Raw genomic sequence first — 14,948 nt, forward strand, 5'->3', positions numbered from 1 at the left:
TGTTTACACATTTTGTTTTGCATTTGGCAGCACCATAAGCAATCTGACTTCAAATCAAAATGCTGGTGATATGAAGAGTTAATATTTACACATTTGTCACAGAACAAAGTCAGTCACCTTACTGCAAGATCCAACACAGGAAGTTTAATTGCAATGCTGAAATGAAACAGAATGCAAACTGGACTGCTCCTCACCATGTGCTAATCTTCTCCATCAATTTCTAGGTATGATTCTTGTCCAATGACACTTTACAGAATATAGGGATTTACCACTTTTAAAACCTGTAAAGACATGTGTTTAGTGGTATTACAAAAGAGGCTACAAAACTAGAACCCCAAAATTTGCCAATACAAAATATAATAGCCAAAACATAATTGGCAACAACTTTTTCCCACCTGGTGAGAAAATGCCAAAATATTTAGGCTCAACTAGAGAAAAATATAAAGATAATAAAGGGACATCAGTAAGGGCACAGCTCACTATTTAGGAGCAAAGTTTAGCCCCGGGCAGGATCTAATAGATGACAAGCATCAAACTGCCCCATACATCATTATGTCTGATTTTAAAATTAATTAATTAAAAAAAAAAAAAAATCCACGAGCCTTAGGCAAAAATTCAAACCAAGTGAAAAAAAAGATAAGGACGTTAAACTCCCAATTTCAAAAAGTCATTCAAAATCTGTATTGAAAACATGAAAGTGCAATGTGCTCATTTAAAAAGAGTCATTGAAAAGCTATAACCATTGATGAAATGTACTTAACTGAGTCCCATCAAAAGTTTGTTATCACTACTCGACAGAGCTCCGTTTCTGTATCTTCGTCAGGAGCGGAGATTAAAGTGTTGGTACGATGAGACACATAAAGTGCCGATTCCTTTCAAAGCAACTGGAGACCATTAATCCTGGATGCATAATGCACCAAAGCTCAGCGCAATCAAACTAATGCTTGCAAATCAAATTAATGATTGCGCTAAGCTTTGGTGCATCCAGGATTAATGGTCTCCGGTTGCTTTGAAAAGAATCTGCACTTTTTGTGACTCATCCAACCAGCACTTTAATCTCCGCTCCTGACGAAGATACCGAAATGGAGCTCTATCGAGTGGGACTCAGTTAAGTACATTTCATCAATGGTTACAGCTTTTAAATGACTCTTTTTGAATGAGCACATTGCACTTTCATGTTTTCAATGCAGATTTTGAATGACTTTTTGAAATTGGGGAGTTTATAACGCCCTCATCTGTTTTTCATTTGGTTTGAATTTTTGCCTAAGGCTCGTGGATTTTTTAAAATTTTTATTAATTAATTTAAAAATTGGACATAATGATGTATGGGGCAGGTCTTATTTAGACTTCCAGGCTAGTGCTTGTCATCTATGAGATACTGCCCAGGGCTAAACTTTGCTCCTAAATAGTGAGCTGTGCCTTTACTGATGTCCCTTTATTATCTTTGTAATTTTCTCTAGAACTTAGTTGAGCCTAAATATTTTGGCTTTTTCTCACCAGGTGGAAAAAAGTTGTTGCCAATTACATTTTGGCCATTATATTTAGTGGTATTACCCAGTGGGATAAAGTAAGGTGATAAAACCCACATAAAATTTGGATTATGTGGTTTAATAAGATGCTGCTCTCTAAAGTCATTCAATGAGTGTCGTGTGAACCAAAGGAGCATGACCTTTGCAAGGCCAGTGACCTTAACCATGACCAGTTTCCTTGATTTACTTTCAGTGCAAACCTCTCCTCTACACTCCTGTTGCAAAACTAGCTTTTTTCCTTTGACATTTTAATAGTGTACACTTTCTCTGCATAGAACATTTATCTGTGCAAAATTAAATCAAATGCATATGAATACATACTAGTTCTAATCATCAAGAAAAGCATAAGCCTACTGTGAAAATTCTCACCAGCCTTTTTCTGAAAGAAGGATTCTGGAGGCCGGGGCATGTCCTGAATCACCTCATAGAGGGGCTCAAAGTACTTGAACATCTCCACTGATGTCTCCCCCACTGGGATTGTGTCGATTACCTGCAAAGAACCCCCAAGAGAATTGATATCACATAAGATTTCCACACAAAAAAGCTGCTACTGGGTAGGGGTGGGGTAGCTGTACCTTCTGTGCAATTCTCTTCATCTCAGTGATGTAGGCAGCCATGGCTTCTCCCTTGGTCATAGTTCCCAAGCCATTCCAGGCATCCCTGTGAGAGGAACAATGCTGGGCTTTCAATGTCTTAAGTAGCAGCAGCAGCAGCAGCAGTGTAGAGGCGAGGGCCTGAACATAGTGGGGCAGAGGGTCCTTTGTTTTAATGTTTATTGATAACTAATCCTACACAGATCAGTTTATCTTGTAAGACTGATGTACAAGTTATGTTTTACACTTCAATACAACCAAGAAACCTCACTGTCCCCTTTGTTATGTGTAGTCCCTTTGCTTAATATACCCAAATAGTAATCCCAAAAATAATGTGGCAAAATACAGTATACCAATTAGAGAATGACACGGTGGCTGTTACTCACAGCTAGCTGTGGGTAACCCACCAAATAGTTGGGGGGGGGGGGAGTGCTCACTGCGGGTATGGGGACAAGGTCATCCACCACTTCATGGAGCAGTGAATGGCCTTGTCTCCGAGGTTAAGGGAGGGAACGTGCGCGGTCCCATCCCTCCTTCTTACCTACTGGCCACATCTCTCTCCCTCCACCTTACCTTCGTGGCGCATTAGTGTAATTTGTGCAAGCCGCCGGAGCCTGCCTTAAGTTGTGTGCATCTGCGGGTGGAAGCTTTTCCTCTGATGCAACCGGAAGTTGCGTCAGAGGAGAAGCTTCCGGCCGCAGACGACTGCGACTTCAGGCAGGGCGGCTTGAACAAATTACACTAACGCACCACGAAGGTAAGGGGGAGGGAGGGAGATGCTCAGACTGCGTGAGGGGTGCTGAAGGGCGGTGGAAAGGAACAGATGCTGAAGTGGGGATGGAAAGGAATGGAACAGACGCTAAAGAGAAATGGGGGAAGAGAGAGTGGGGAGAAGACGCTGAAGGGAAATGGGGGAACAGAGAGTGGGGAGAAGACGCTGAAGGGAAATGGGGAACAGAGAGTGAGGAGAAGACGCTGGAAAGGAAGAAGACAGATATGCCAGATTATTGGGGGAGCGGAGGGAAGAAGATGGGTGCCAGACCAATTGGGGGGGTGAAGGGAGAGTCACAGTAATAGAGCAAATGGAAGACGCAGAGAGAAGGCAGTCAGTGGATGGAAGGAATTGAATGAGAAGATGAGGAAAGCAGAAACCAGACAACAAAGGTAGAAAAAAATTCTGTTTATTTTCGCTTTAGGATAAAGTAGCATATTAGTTGTTGATAAAAATTTATAAACAAAGCCCTGCCAGCTGAACATCTCTTTCTCTAGTTCAGCAGCCAGAACTTTGATTTATAAGAAAGGAATAAGCTAAATATTGCAGTACTAAGGCTTATATGGATGCTGCGGGGACGGTGACGGGGCGGTGAATGGGATGGCAGTGGCGGTGACGGGGTGGTGAAAGGGATGGCGGTGACGGTGATGGGGCAGTGAAGGGAACGGCGGTGACGGGGCGGTGCAGAGGATGGTGGGCCGGGGACGGTGCAGTGACGGGGACAGATTTTTTCCTCGTGTCATTCTCTAGTGGGCGCCTTACATCGCTTTTACTGGGCTAGATGAACCAACGGTAAGACCCATTATGGCTATTTTTATGATTCCTTTCTCCAATCAGCCCCATACCTTGCCAGGGCCTCCACAGATACATGTCACTGCCAGCTGAGTTTCTCCTGTGCAGCAGCAGCAGCAGCAATTGTGGGAGTGTGTGGTACATTGGTTAGAGCCACAACCTTAGTACCCTGAGGTTGTGGGTTCAAACCCATGCTGCTCCTTGTGACCCTGGGCAAGTCACTTAATCTCCTATTGCTCCAGGTACATTAGATAGAATGTGAGCCCACTAGGACAGATAGGGAAAAATGCTTGAGTACCTGAATGTAAACCAAGACTATAAATGGTACATAAATAATTAAAAAATAAATAAATAAAAAATTGTGCCTGAACCAGCAGCACTCCTGGCACTGACGGGTGCCAAACCACAAAACTACAGGCCACAAATAATTTTTCTTGAGCCAGCCTCAAACCTCAGTCAGAACTGGACTGTTCATATTGCAAGTGCCAGCAGTGTCTGGTTCCAATGCCACAATTGCAACAGCATCTCTAGAAATGTCTCAAGACATGCTCCTGCCTTGTTTGCCCACCAGACCTGAGCCTCTCCTTAGCCAGCCCAGGTAAATTAGATCTACATATTTTCCTACCTATTTACATTTAACACTTCCAAATATTGTCAAAAATTATCTCCTGAAAATGCCTTAATGGTTGGTGCAGAAAATGGTAGAGTCTGAAAAACATACTTTAGCAAAATGTTCATTTTAATATTCAGCCTAACTGGGATAAATTATAATATGACCAGTGAAGGTCTTTTTTACCATTTATAGCGGCCAATAGGATCCCAGAAACCCGGCCTCGGGATATTGCAGCAGCCCACTGTTGCCTGTTTGTAATAGCTGTAAAATCTTCGCATCTCCTCATATGATGGTCGATAAGAGCCTAAAATCAAAGAAATAAAGAGGGAGAAGAGTTTACCCCCTTCTGATTTGCAAAAGGTAGTTCTACAGGCATTTGGCAAGAATGAGTCAGATGGTCTGAGTTGAAAGATGGGATGCTTCCAGGCTCTGCTTTGTCCCCAATTTTATTTTTAATATTTATGGTCTCTTTTTGTAAGCAGCTTTGAGACAGGAATCTATTTCAGGAACTATACAGATAATATAATATTGTTGGCTTCCTAAGTGATAGACAGACATTAAATTTGTCAAAATGGATATATAATTTATTAAAATACAATCTTAATTAACAGAAAATGGTTTGGAATTAAATCTTCATCAGTGAGCCCTCAGGTAAGTAAATCACTGAATACCTCTACATGGATGGGAAAAGGGGGCAATGCCTGGAATGCAGTATACACTAATGCTTGAAGTATGGGAAACAAGATTCTGGATCTAGAAGCTGTGATGGAAGATGAGTTGGATATAGTTGCGATCATAGAGACGTGGTTCATGGAGATTCATGACTGGAATGTAATTATACTGGGCTATAATCTGTTCAGGAAAGACAGAGTAGGAACAAAAGGAGGGGGGAGTAGTGTTATGTTTGTTGTTTTTTTTTTTTTCAAATTCTTTATTCATTTTTCCATCTTACATCAAGAACACAATATTACATCATTTAAACCTTGTAAACATAGCCATGGGTGGCCCTGGGCGTACTCAGTTTGGGCTCAGGTCCACGCAAAATACCATGTCTGGCTATGTCTGGCTACATCACTAATGTGTTCTGTGGTGATATCATGCGCCAACTACTGCACCATCTCCCTTGGCAAAGACTCACCGTTCTTGGGAAGACTCTGTATGACACTGACAGCAGCTTGGAACTGTCTTTGATGATTTGTCTCCTCCTTATCCATGCTCACTCCAGTCAGCAGGAGCTAAAAACAGAGAAAAAAGCGATACATTTGTAACAAGAGTACTCCTGGCTAACTGTTTATGCTCATAAGATTCAGAAGACAACAGCTTGCCCCTGAACTTTGAGCCTACCTTGTTTTCCAGTTACTATTAATGATTTAAAAAAATGGAAATGTGAAGGAATTTCAAACACAAATTGCAAGTTTTATTAATAAAATTCAGCTACATCACAGGATTACAGCACAGACCATTATTTTACTTGCAATATGTAATAAATTTATTTCTTCTTTATATTTAAGTGTGCTGGCTCCACCTCAAGGCCAGTTTGTCAAGGATTTCAAAGCCAGAAAACTCAGTACATGCATTTTTTTCCACTAATCATCTTACAGATCAAAAGGCACTAGCATCCCTAAGTGACAAAAATCTCATCAATAAGGTCATTGAACATGATATACAATCAGATCGATAGACTGAAAAGTGACAAGTCCCCTGGACCGGACGGAATTCACCTGAGAGTACTAAAAGAACTTAAAGTAGAAATCAGAGAGCTCTTACAATCCCTAGCTAATTTGTCAATCAGAACTGGGCGAATACCAGACGACTGGAAGATAGCGAATGTCATTCCAATCTACAAAAAAGGATCGAGAGGAGATCCAGGCAACTATAGACCTGTGAGTCTTACATCGGTTCCTGGGAAGATGGTTGAAGCACTAACATAACATAGTAACATAGTAGATGACGGCAGATAAAGACCCGTATGGTCCATCCAGTCTGCCCAACCTGATTCAATTTAAATTTTTTTTTTCTTCTTCTTCTTAGGACAGCATAGTGCAACACCTGGAAAATCACGACCTAATGAGAGACAGTCAACATGGCTTCAGGAAGGGGAAGTCATGTCTGATGAATCTACTTCAATTTTTTGAAAAGGTGAACAAACAAATCGATAGCGGTGACCAGGTGGATATAATATACTTGGACTTCCAGAAGGCGTTCGACAAGGTTCCACACGCTAGGCTCCTGAGGAAACTACAAAGCCATGGAATTGAAGGGAATATACTAAGATGGATAGCCAATTGGCTGGAGAGCAGACTGCAGAGGGTAAGCATAAATGGGAAGTTCTCGGACTGGGAAAAGGTGACATGCGATGTGCCCCAGGGCTTGGTCCTTGGGCCAATCTTATTCAATATATTCATAAATGACCTGGAAGAGGAAACAACGAGTAATATAATTAAGTTCGCAGATGACACGAAACTATGTTGGTCGGTTGGATCACAAATGGACAGTGAAGAACTCCAGAAGGATTTGAACCAACTAGAGAAATGGGCTGAAAAATGGCAGATGAAGTTCAATGTGGAAAAATGCAAAGTGATGCACCTAGGCGCGAAAAACAAGAAACCTGAATATAAAATGTTAGGTGCAACATTGGGCAAGAGCGAACAGGAAAGGGACTTGGGGGTACTGATAGACCAGACCCTGAAACCGTCGGCACAATGCGCAGCGGCTGCAAAGAAGGCAAATAGGATGTTGGGCATGATAAAGAAGGGAATCACAAGTAGATCGGCTAACGTCATAATGCCGCTTTACAGAGCAATGGTCAGGCCACACCTGGAGTATTGTATCCAACACTAGTCTCCCTACCTAAAGAAGGATATAACCCTGCTGGAGAGGGTGCAGAGGCGAGCCACGAAGTTAGTAAAAGGTATGGGAAACTTGAGCTACAAAGAACGCCTAAGAAAACTAAGCTTGTTCACCCTTGAGAAGAGAAAACTACGTGGGGATATGATAGACATTCAAAATACTAAAAGGATTTGACAAAATCCAGCAAGAAGCATCGTTATTCACATTGTCAAATGTGACTCGGACGAGAAGTCATGGACTGAAGTTGAAAGGAAACAGGACCAGGACAAATGTCAGGAAGTTCTGTTTCACACAACGAGTGGTGGACACTTGGAACGCTCTCCCAGAAGAGGTTGTGATGGAGACCTCCATTATGGGATTCAAGGGCAAGTTGGATGCACATCTCCTTGCAAATCACATTGAGGGATACAGATAAACAAGATCTCATCTGGGAACACCTAGGTCTTCATCAGGAAGCACCTAGTTAGGCCTCCGCATGTGTGGGTCACCGGACTTGATGGACCAAGGGTCTGATTCGGTGATGGCATTTCTTATGTTCTTATGCTGTGACAAAGTCAGAATTCTTACCAAGAGATTTTTAATGGCAGTGAAACCCACTGAACAATATTAATTCTTAATACCAAGCTAATTTCCACAACTCCTGTGGACCTAAAAAACAAACAGGGGATGTTGTAGATCTATACAACACATTTAATGCTAAAGTCCCACCTTGTCAAAAAAGCTGGGGGGGAAAAAAAAATCTGGCAACACAAATACATATTGCAAAACAGAAGGGAAAACTGAGCCAGTGAATTTTGATAGGTCGTGGAGAGAGCTAATTTATGTTTTTCCTGGTCTAAACCAGGGTTTTATAGAACTTATATACAAAAAATATAAATAAATCACAGAATATTCCTGGCAAGAATGTGATTCCATATGCACCAAACCCAGTGCAGTGGTTATGTGACTGGGAATGGAAGATTAGGTTCTTACCTCAGTAATCTTCTTTCTGATAAAAGACATGGAGGGGCATAATCAAAAAAAGCGTCTAAGTCCCCTTTTGGCCTAAGTCCTTAAACGTTCAACGCAAAAGCAGGGAAAGTGTCCATAACCAAAACAAACGTCCTTGTTTTGATTATGGCCTTCCTCTGCCTAAACGCCCAATCACCACTACGTCTACAAGTACACCTACACGACGTCTACACTTTTTAGCCATAATGAAACAAAAAAACGCCTAAGCCCCAAACGTCCAACAAAAGGGCTTTTAGGCGAAGGAGGAACCAGTCCTTCGCCTAAAAGCTGGATTCTGTAACCGGTGTCTTGTCAAAAACAACCAGGTTACAGAATCCCCCCCCCCAACCATCCAGGCAGGAGGGTGCCCAAGCCCTCCTGCCATGTCAAACCGCAACCCCCCCTCCCGACAACATCGGGGCAAGAGGGAGCTCAAGTCCTCTTGCCCCGGCACCCCCGACGATATCGGGGCAAGAGGGAGCCCAAGCCCTCTTGCCCGCCGATTAACATCGGGCCAGGAGATCCCAAGCTCTCCTGGCCCCGGCGACCCCCCCCCCCCCCCCGCGACTGGCTTGGGCCAGGAGGGAGCCCAAACACTCCTGGTCCCGGCGACCCCCTCCCCCCACCCCAATAAGGGCAGGAGGGATCCCAGGCCCTCCTGCCCTCGACGGAACCCCCCTCCCCCCAACGATCGCACCCCTAGAACCCCCGATCGGCCCCCCCCAGCTGACCCGCGACCCCCCGGCCGACCCCCCCCCCCCACCCCCACACCTTTTTTTATGTTGGCCGGACAGACGGGTGCCAAAACCCGCCTGTCCGGCAGGCAGCCACCGGCAGAATGGGGCCGTATTGGCCCAGCCATCCCAAAGGCCCACCCACAGGTGGAGCCTAAGGCCCAGGCGCCTTAGGTTTGGGCACCCGTCTGTCCGGCCAACTTAAAAAAAGCTATGGGAATGGGGGGTGGGGGTGGCGATCGTTTGGGGGGGGAGGGGGGTTCTGTCGAGGGTAGGAGGGCCTGGGATCCCTCCTGCCCATATTGTAGTGGGGGGTGGGGGTAGGGGGTCACCGGGGCCAGGAGGGTTTGGGCTCCCTACTGGCCCATTCATGTAGTGGTGGGGGGGGGTCGCCGGGGCCAGGAGGGCTTAGGCTCCCTCCTGGCCCGAACGAGTTGCGGGGGGGAGTGGTCGCCGGGGCCAGGAGCGCTTGGGCTCTCTCCTGGCTCGGTGTTAATCGCAAGGGGTGGGGGGGGATGGATCGCGCCAGGAGAGATGCCTCATCTCCCCTCCTGCGATGCCATCACTCCTCTACTGGAATTGCCGCGACCCACAGCAGGAGAGATAGGGCATCTCTCCTGCTGCGGGTCACAGCAGTTCGGGTAGAGGAGTGATGGCATCGCTATAGGGGAGATGAGGCATCTATCCTGCTTGCGGTGGGTAGGTTGCAGGGCCGCTGAACTGATGGCGCCAGCAGCCATCAGCTCAGCGGCCCCTTTTTCGGCACTTAGACCTGGTTTGACTACGTCTAAGTCAAAAAGGTCTAAGTGCCGACTAGGCAACCTGTTAATGTTTTAGTTATACCTGTTGTACGCCTAGGTCCTACATGGGATATGCATGTGGGATCTCTAGCGGGGTGAAGTCTGGGGGTGGGTCATTAGAGTGGGCAGACTTGATGGGCTATAGCCCTTTTCTGCCGTCATATTCTATGTTATGTTTCTATGTAGGTGTAGGTCAGCCCACCTCCCGCCCACTGCCCGCCCTTTCCCCTCTTCTAAACACACCTCTTTTCTCTCTGTGCGTTTAGTGGCAGGGGAAAGGCCTAAGCTGTTTTTAGATACGTCTAAAAACCAGCTTTGGTTATGGGTACTTGGACGATCAGGCTTTTTGATCATCCAAGTAGCCATTTAGGACACTTTTTAGACATTTTTTTATTATTACTCCCATAGGATTCTGAGATGGGATTGGGTGGGTTTGGGGTGGGGGTATTATAGTTTGGTACATTGAGATGTTGGGGTTTTTTTCATTTTGGAATTGCTGTTGCAGTGCATTATTGTGTCTTTTGATTTGTCTGACTTTTGGGTCTTTATCTGATAGGATGTGGTCCACTTTCTTGATGTTCTTTGTATTACTGTACTGCATTCTGGAGGATGCTCTCTGCTTCAGGTGGGGGTTATAAGCTGTTTACGCTTGTTTGTTGTTCCAGTTCTGTATGAGACTTGTTTTGGTGCTTGTTTGTACTTTATTTTGAAAACCAATAAAAATTGTTGTACCATAAAAAAAGACATAGGCTTCTGTACTGAAGCTGTTGTCGTCCTACAGTTGCAAACTTTGCAGGATGTCATTCATATCTTTTAACTCCTCCCCTTCACCAGAGGAGACGAGCTCACTTTTCAATTAGTACCAAAGCACTGAAACAGAAGAAAAGAGGAGGGACACAGGGAAATTCCCCAAGACAAACTACATTTCTGTTCTGCTCTGCAAATCATGACAAAAGAACAATAAACAGCATGAACTTGAACTTAGAAGTATCTAGAACCCAACCCGCTATGTGCAACTAGAACTATCATATAAGCTCCCCAAAGGTTAAGAAGAATAGCATTATCCACACTCCTGTAGCTTCATTTTATTTTTTTACTCATCCAAATGATAGAAGTCTTTTGATGGACACCTGCAATGTCTGAGGCAGTAAAGAGGCGAATTGGAAGTCTGGACAGAGCAGACCCATACAGAATCCTATGTCTTCTAACAGAAAGAACATTGAGGTAAGAACCTAATCTTCCATTCTATTGCAAAAATGTAGGATTCTGTACTGAAGCTGACATACTAAAGCAGTACCAGACGTCTAGGGAGGGACAGACGAGCCTGCCCACAGCACTCTCTCGGGCTGCCACATCCACTCTGTAGAACCTTGTAAAGCTATGGAGAGTAGACCAAGTAGCTGCTCTATAGATTTCATCAGGTGGAACAGCCAGGGAATCCACCCAGAAGTAGTAACACTTCTAGTAAAAATGTGCTGAAGTAGAAATAGGAGGCGGTTTTCTGCAGGCAATATAAGAAATTGCCATGCGAATCCATCTGGCAATCGAAGCCTTGGCAGCTAGCCTGCCTCGTCTTGATTGGCTGGTCAGCATAAAAAGATGGTCTGATAGATGGGAATCATTGGTCCTCTCCAGATAGTGCACATACAGCCTCTCTAAAATCCTGTCCTGTTTAGCTGAACTCATAGGGTGAAAAGAGAATCAAATCTCTCAACTGTCATGAAAAACAGAGACCAATCTTCGGAAGAAAGGAAGGAACCATCTAAGGCAAGGTTCTCTGCAATTGCCTGTAATTCCAAGATTCGCCTCACTGAGACAATGGCCACCAGAAATGACGTTTTGACCATAAGGTCAAAAAGGGATGTGTTTTGCAGAGTCTTGCATGGAGCCTGAGAGAGGCCCTTCAGTATGACATTAAGGTCCCATGACGGAAACATCAGACGCAATGGAGGATGCAATCTGAGCACCCCCCTCAAGAACTGAGTGACATCTGGATGAGACACCAGCGATTGCTTATCTCCCTGAGCCCAAAAGCACTAGAGGCCTGCCATCTGTACTTTGAGAGACATGACCACTAGGCCTTTTTTAAGTCCGGCTTGCAAAATGCCAGGATCACTGAGAATTGGTGCCTGGCAAGGATCTACCTGCTCCTTAGTGCACCAGAGCAGGAAAGTCTTCCAGGTTTTACTGTAAGCTGCAAATATCAAAGGCTTCCTTGCTCTAAGGAGAGTTGCAATGACTACCTCCGAGTAACCCTTACAAGTTAGGGCCAAGTGCTTAAGAGCCATGCTGTAAGACTAAAGCACTTTGGATTCTCATTGGAATAGGGCCCTGACTGAGGAGTCCTAGATGAACTGGCAGATTGAGACACTAGCCTCTTTGCAGTTGCACCAGATCTGCATACCAAGGCTGACAAGACCAGTCCGGAGCAACCAGTATTACCAGACCCTGGTGGCTTGCGACTCTGTGGATGATCATTCACAGTTCGCTTGCACAAGGAAAAACTGAAGAGGGAGCTATTCTCCACTGGTGAAGGGAAGGAGTTGAAAAAGTTCACAGCTATAGGAAGACAACAGCTTCAGCACAGAATCCTGCCTCTTTGCAACAGAACAGTCTTTATTTTATCTAGCATTTCAACACTTTATTACGCAAGTTCATGAGTCAATAAATCATGCTCCTTCACTCATGGGTAAATGCCCTATCCACATGAAGCATAATAACTGGCTGCAGTCTAAAAATAATTTTTAAGTATTGACATACAAATGTTCAGTGCGATAGTGCTTCTGAATAACACAAACGAGTGACAACAGATAAAGACCAAAGTAGCCTAATTCAGTCTCATACCAACTACTTAGCTCTAATATCCTCTGTACTTATCCAATGCTTTCTTTAATTCAGATGCAGTCCTCATCATCCCCCACCTCATCATGTTTCAAGTTTATTGAAATTTTGATTTAAACGCAATATCAAGTATTTTCCATGTGTATAGCAATAATAATTTGGGAGGGAAAAATAAAACAGTTTAAAACCATATACATACAATTTTATCCATAGTTACATTAAAAATACGTAAAGAATTAGAGTTTAAATTACATTTGATTTAAAATAAACAATTAAAATAGAACAATTAGGGAAGAACAATTTTTATGAAGACTTAGTCTAAGAGTAATTGTTAAGGTGAGACCTGATCTAAAAGTAAATAGGAGAATCAAAAGGATTGTCTGATCTAAGATTCATAAGCATCTTTATAAAGATAGCTTTTTAGATTACTTTTAAATTTTTCTAAGGAGATATTTCCTTAAATTACTCTGAATCCATCCACTTATCTCCCTTTCACCTTTATTATATGCCTCGTGTCCTAGAGCTGCCTTTTCCCTTTCAATTGAAAGAGGTCCATTTCCTATGCATTTATGTCAGAGAGATAGTTAAAACTCCATCTACCATACCTTTCTTCCAAAGAATACAAACTAAAATCTGTCCCTAAATGCTTTATGATGATCACTGTTCATTTTTTGTAGGTATCCTTTGGGCCAACCTCATTCTGCTCATACATTTTGAAGATGTAGTATCCAGAACAGTACTCTAAAGGAGGTTGGACAAAAGAAACATTGTATCCTTTTTCCTGCTGGCCTATGCATCCTTCTGGCTTTTACTGTCACCTTTATGTTTGGCCACTTTAAAATTATTAGATATGATCAGCCCCCCCTCCAGGCCCTACTCTTTTTGTGTGCATAGAAATACTTCACACATTAGATTATACCACTCTTTTGGGTTTCTGCAACCTCATAACTTAGATTTTTTTTTTTAACATTAAATCTTAGCAGTCAAATTCTAGACCATTCTTCAAGCTTTGCTATATCTTCCTCATTTTATCCATGTGTTCCAGGGTGTATTTTGCAGAGAGGCATATTTTATCAATAGCTTTTCTGCAATATCACTTAAAAAATACTTAAAAGAAAGACATAGGAACTAGTAAATGACCTCATCTTCAAAGTGAACCCTATTTACTGCTATCCATTGTCACCTCCCACTCAAACAGTTTCTAACCCTGTCAGTCACTTTAGGGCCCATATAGAACTGTGTCAAAGGCTTTGCTCAAATCTAAGTACACCATATCTAGCACTCTCCTCCAATCCAACTTTCTAATCAACCAGTTAAAGAAATGAATCATATTTGCGTGAAAAGACCAACCTCTAGTATAACTATACTGCCAAAGATCCTTCAATCCACTGGATCCAGAAACTGCATTGTCCTCTATTGTGGCAGTGTTTTCATTAATTTACACAAAGGTCAGAATGGAAACTACAAGTCAGTCAATCTCCTTCCTTCCCACTTTTGTGAAGAGGAACCAGATTTGCCTTTATCCTCATTGGCTTCTATATATTCTTCCCTCTTCACATTTGAGCCTCACAATACCACTTCTGCACTTCTTCCTATCAATAACATAACAAAATATAAATATCATACCAGTGTAAACACATTGTTCCATTTCCTCTTTCCTCCTTCTTACCCAGTAAATCTTGCAATTCTGTTGGTTTAATATAATCTTTAACAGGTTGTGAGTGCTTTTTCTTCCTACCCTATCTTCCTGAACAGATTATAGAGCAAAGAGAAATATGACTGGGATATAGTTATATTGAACTATGTTGACTTGGATATTAGTGGCAGTCATGGAGACCTCTGTTATCTAGAATTTTATTTATGGGGAGAGTGTGGCACAGTGGTTAAAGCTACAGCCTCAGCATCCTGGGGTTGTGGGTTCAAATACACACTGCTCCTTGTGACTCTGGGCAAGTCACTTAATCCCCCCCATTGCCCCAGGTACATTAGATAGATTGTGATCCCACTGGGACAGACAGGGAAAAATGCTTGAGTACCTGAATAAATTCATGTAAAACCATTCTGGGGAGTGATCAAAATAGCAGCGGTGAGTAGCTGCTAGAGAGACGGAGGAAAATCATGCTTGCTGGTGCCTTCCATTTGAACATTTTTACCTTATTGCCATCGGCTGATTCTTCTAGAGGGAATGCTTCACTCAAAACGGAAGGGGTAATTAGGGCTGATCCCTCGCAGGCCCTTGTCTCCACATCTGTCCAGCAAACTGTAGACCACTTCTTTGCAGCTCTGTCTTCAGTTGCTAAAGAACCTGGAGGATGTGACCCAGCACTGGGGAGATATTGGAGAGCCTCTCCACCTTTCGGGATTTGAGACATCGCTATCCCTTCCGGCTCCTTCTAACTCTTCGTGTCCAGCTACGACTGGGGCTTTGCTGCAG

The 14,948-nt window shown here is 43.5% G+C and overlaps 1 protein-coding gene across 5 annotated transcripts in view; it reads right to left on the bottom strand.

Annotated features, from left to right (window-relative positions):
* Positions 1-14,948, bottom strand: part of ACBD4 (acyl-CoA binding domain containing 4) — a 42,608-nt gene that overhangs the window by 23,293 nt on the left and 4,367 nt on the right. For all 5 annotated transcript variants that reach the window (XR_004536718.1, XM_033917513.1, XM_033917510.1 and 2 more), the window contains exons 2-5: positions 5,438-5,534; positions 4,483-4,603; positions 2,105-2,189; positions 1,899-2,019 (exon numbers count right to left, since the gene is read on the bottom strand). Coding sequence is in view for 4 of the 5 variants with exons in the window: in XM_033917513.1 (XP_033773404.1) it covers positions 1,899-2,019; positions 2,105-2,189; positions 4,483-4,603; positions 5,438-5,534 (424 nt within the window). In the remaining variant the exon portion in view is untranslated. The remainder of the gene's footprint in view (positions 1-1,898; positions 2,020-2,104; positions 2,190-4,482; positions 4,604-5,437; positions 5,535-14,948) is intronic.

This window comes from Geotrypetes seraphini, chromosome 13, assembly GCF_902459505.1.
Source record: "Geotrypetes seraphini chromosome 13, aGeoSer1.1, whole genome shotgun sequence".
Classification (NCBI taxonomy): domain Eukaryota; kingdom Metazoa; phylum Chordata; class Amphibia; order Gymnophiona; family Dermophiidae; genus Geotrypetes; species Geotrypetes seraphini.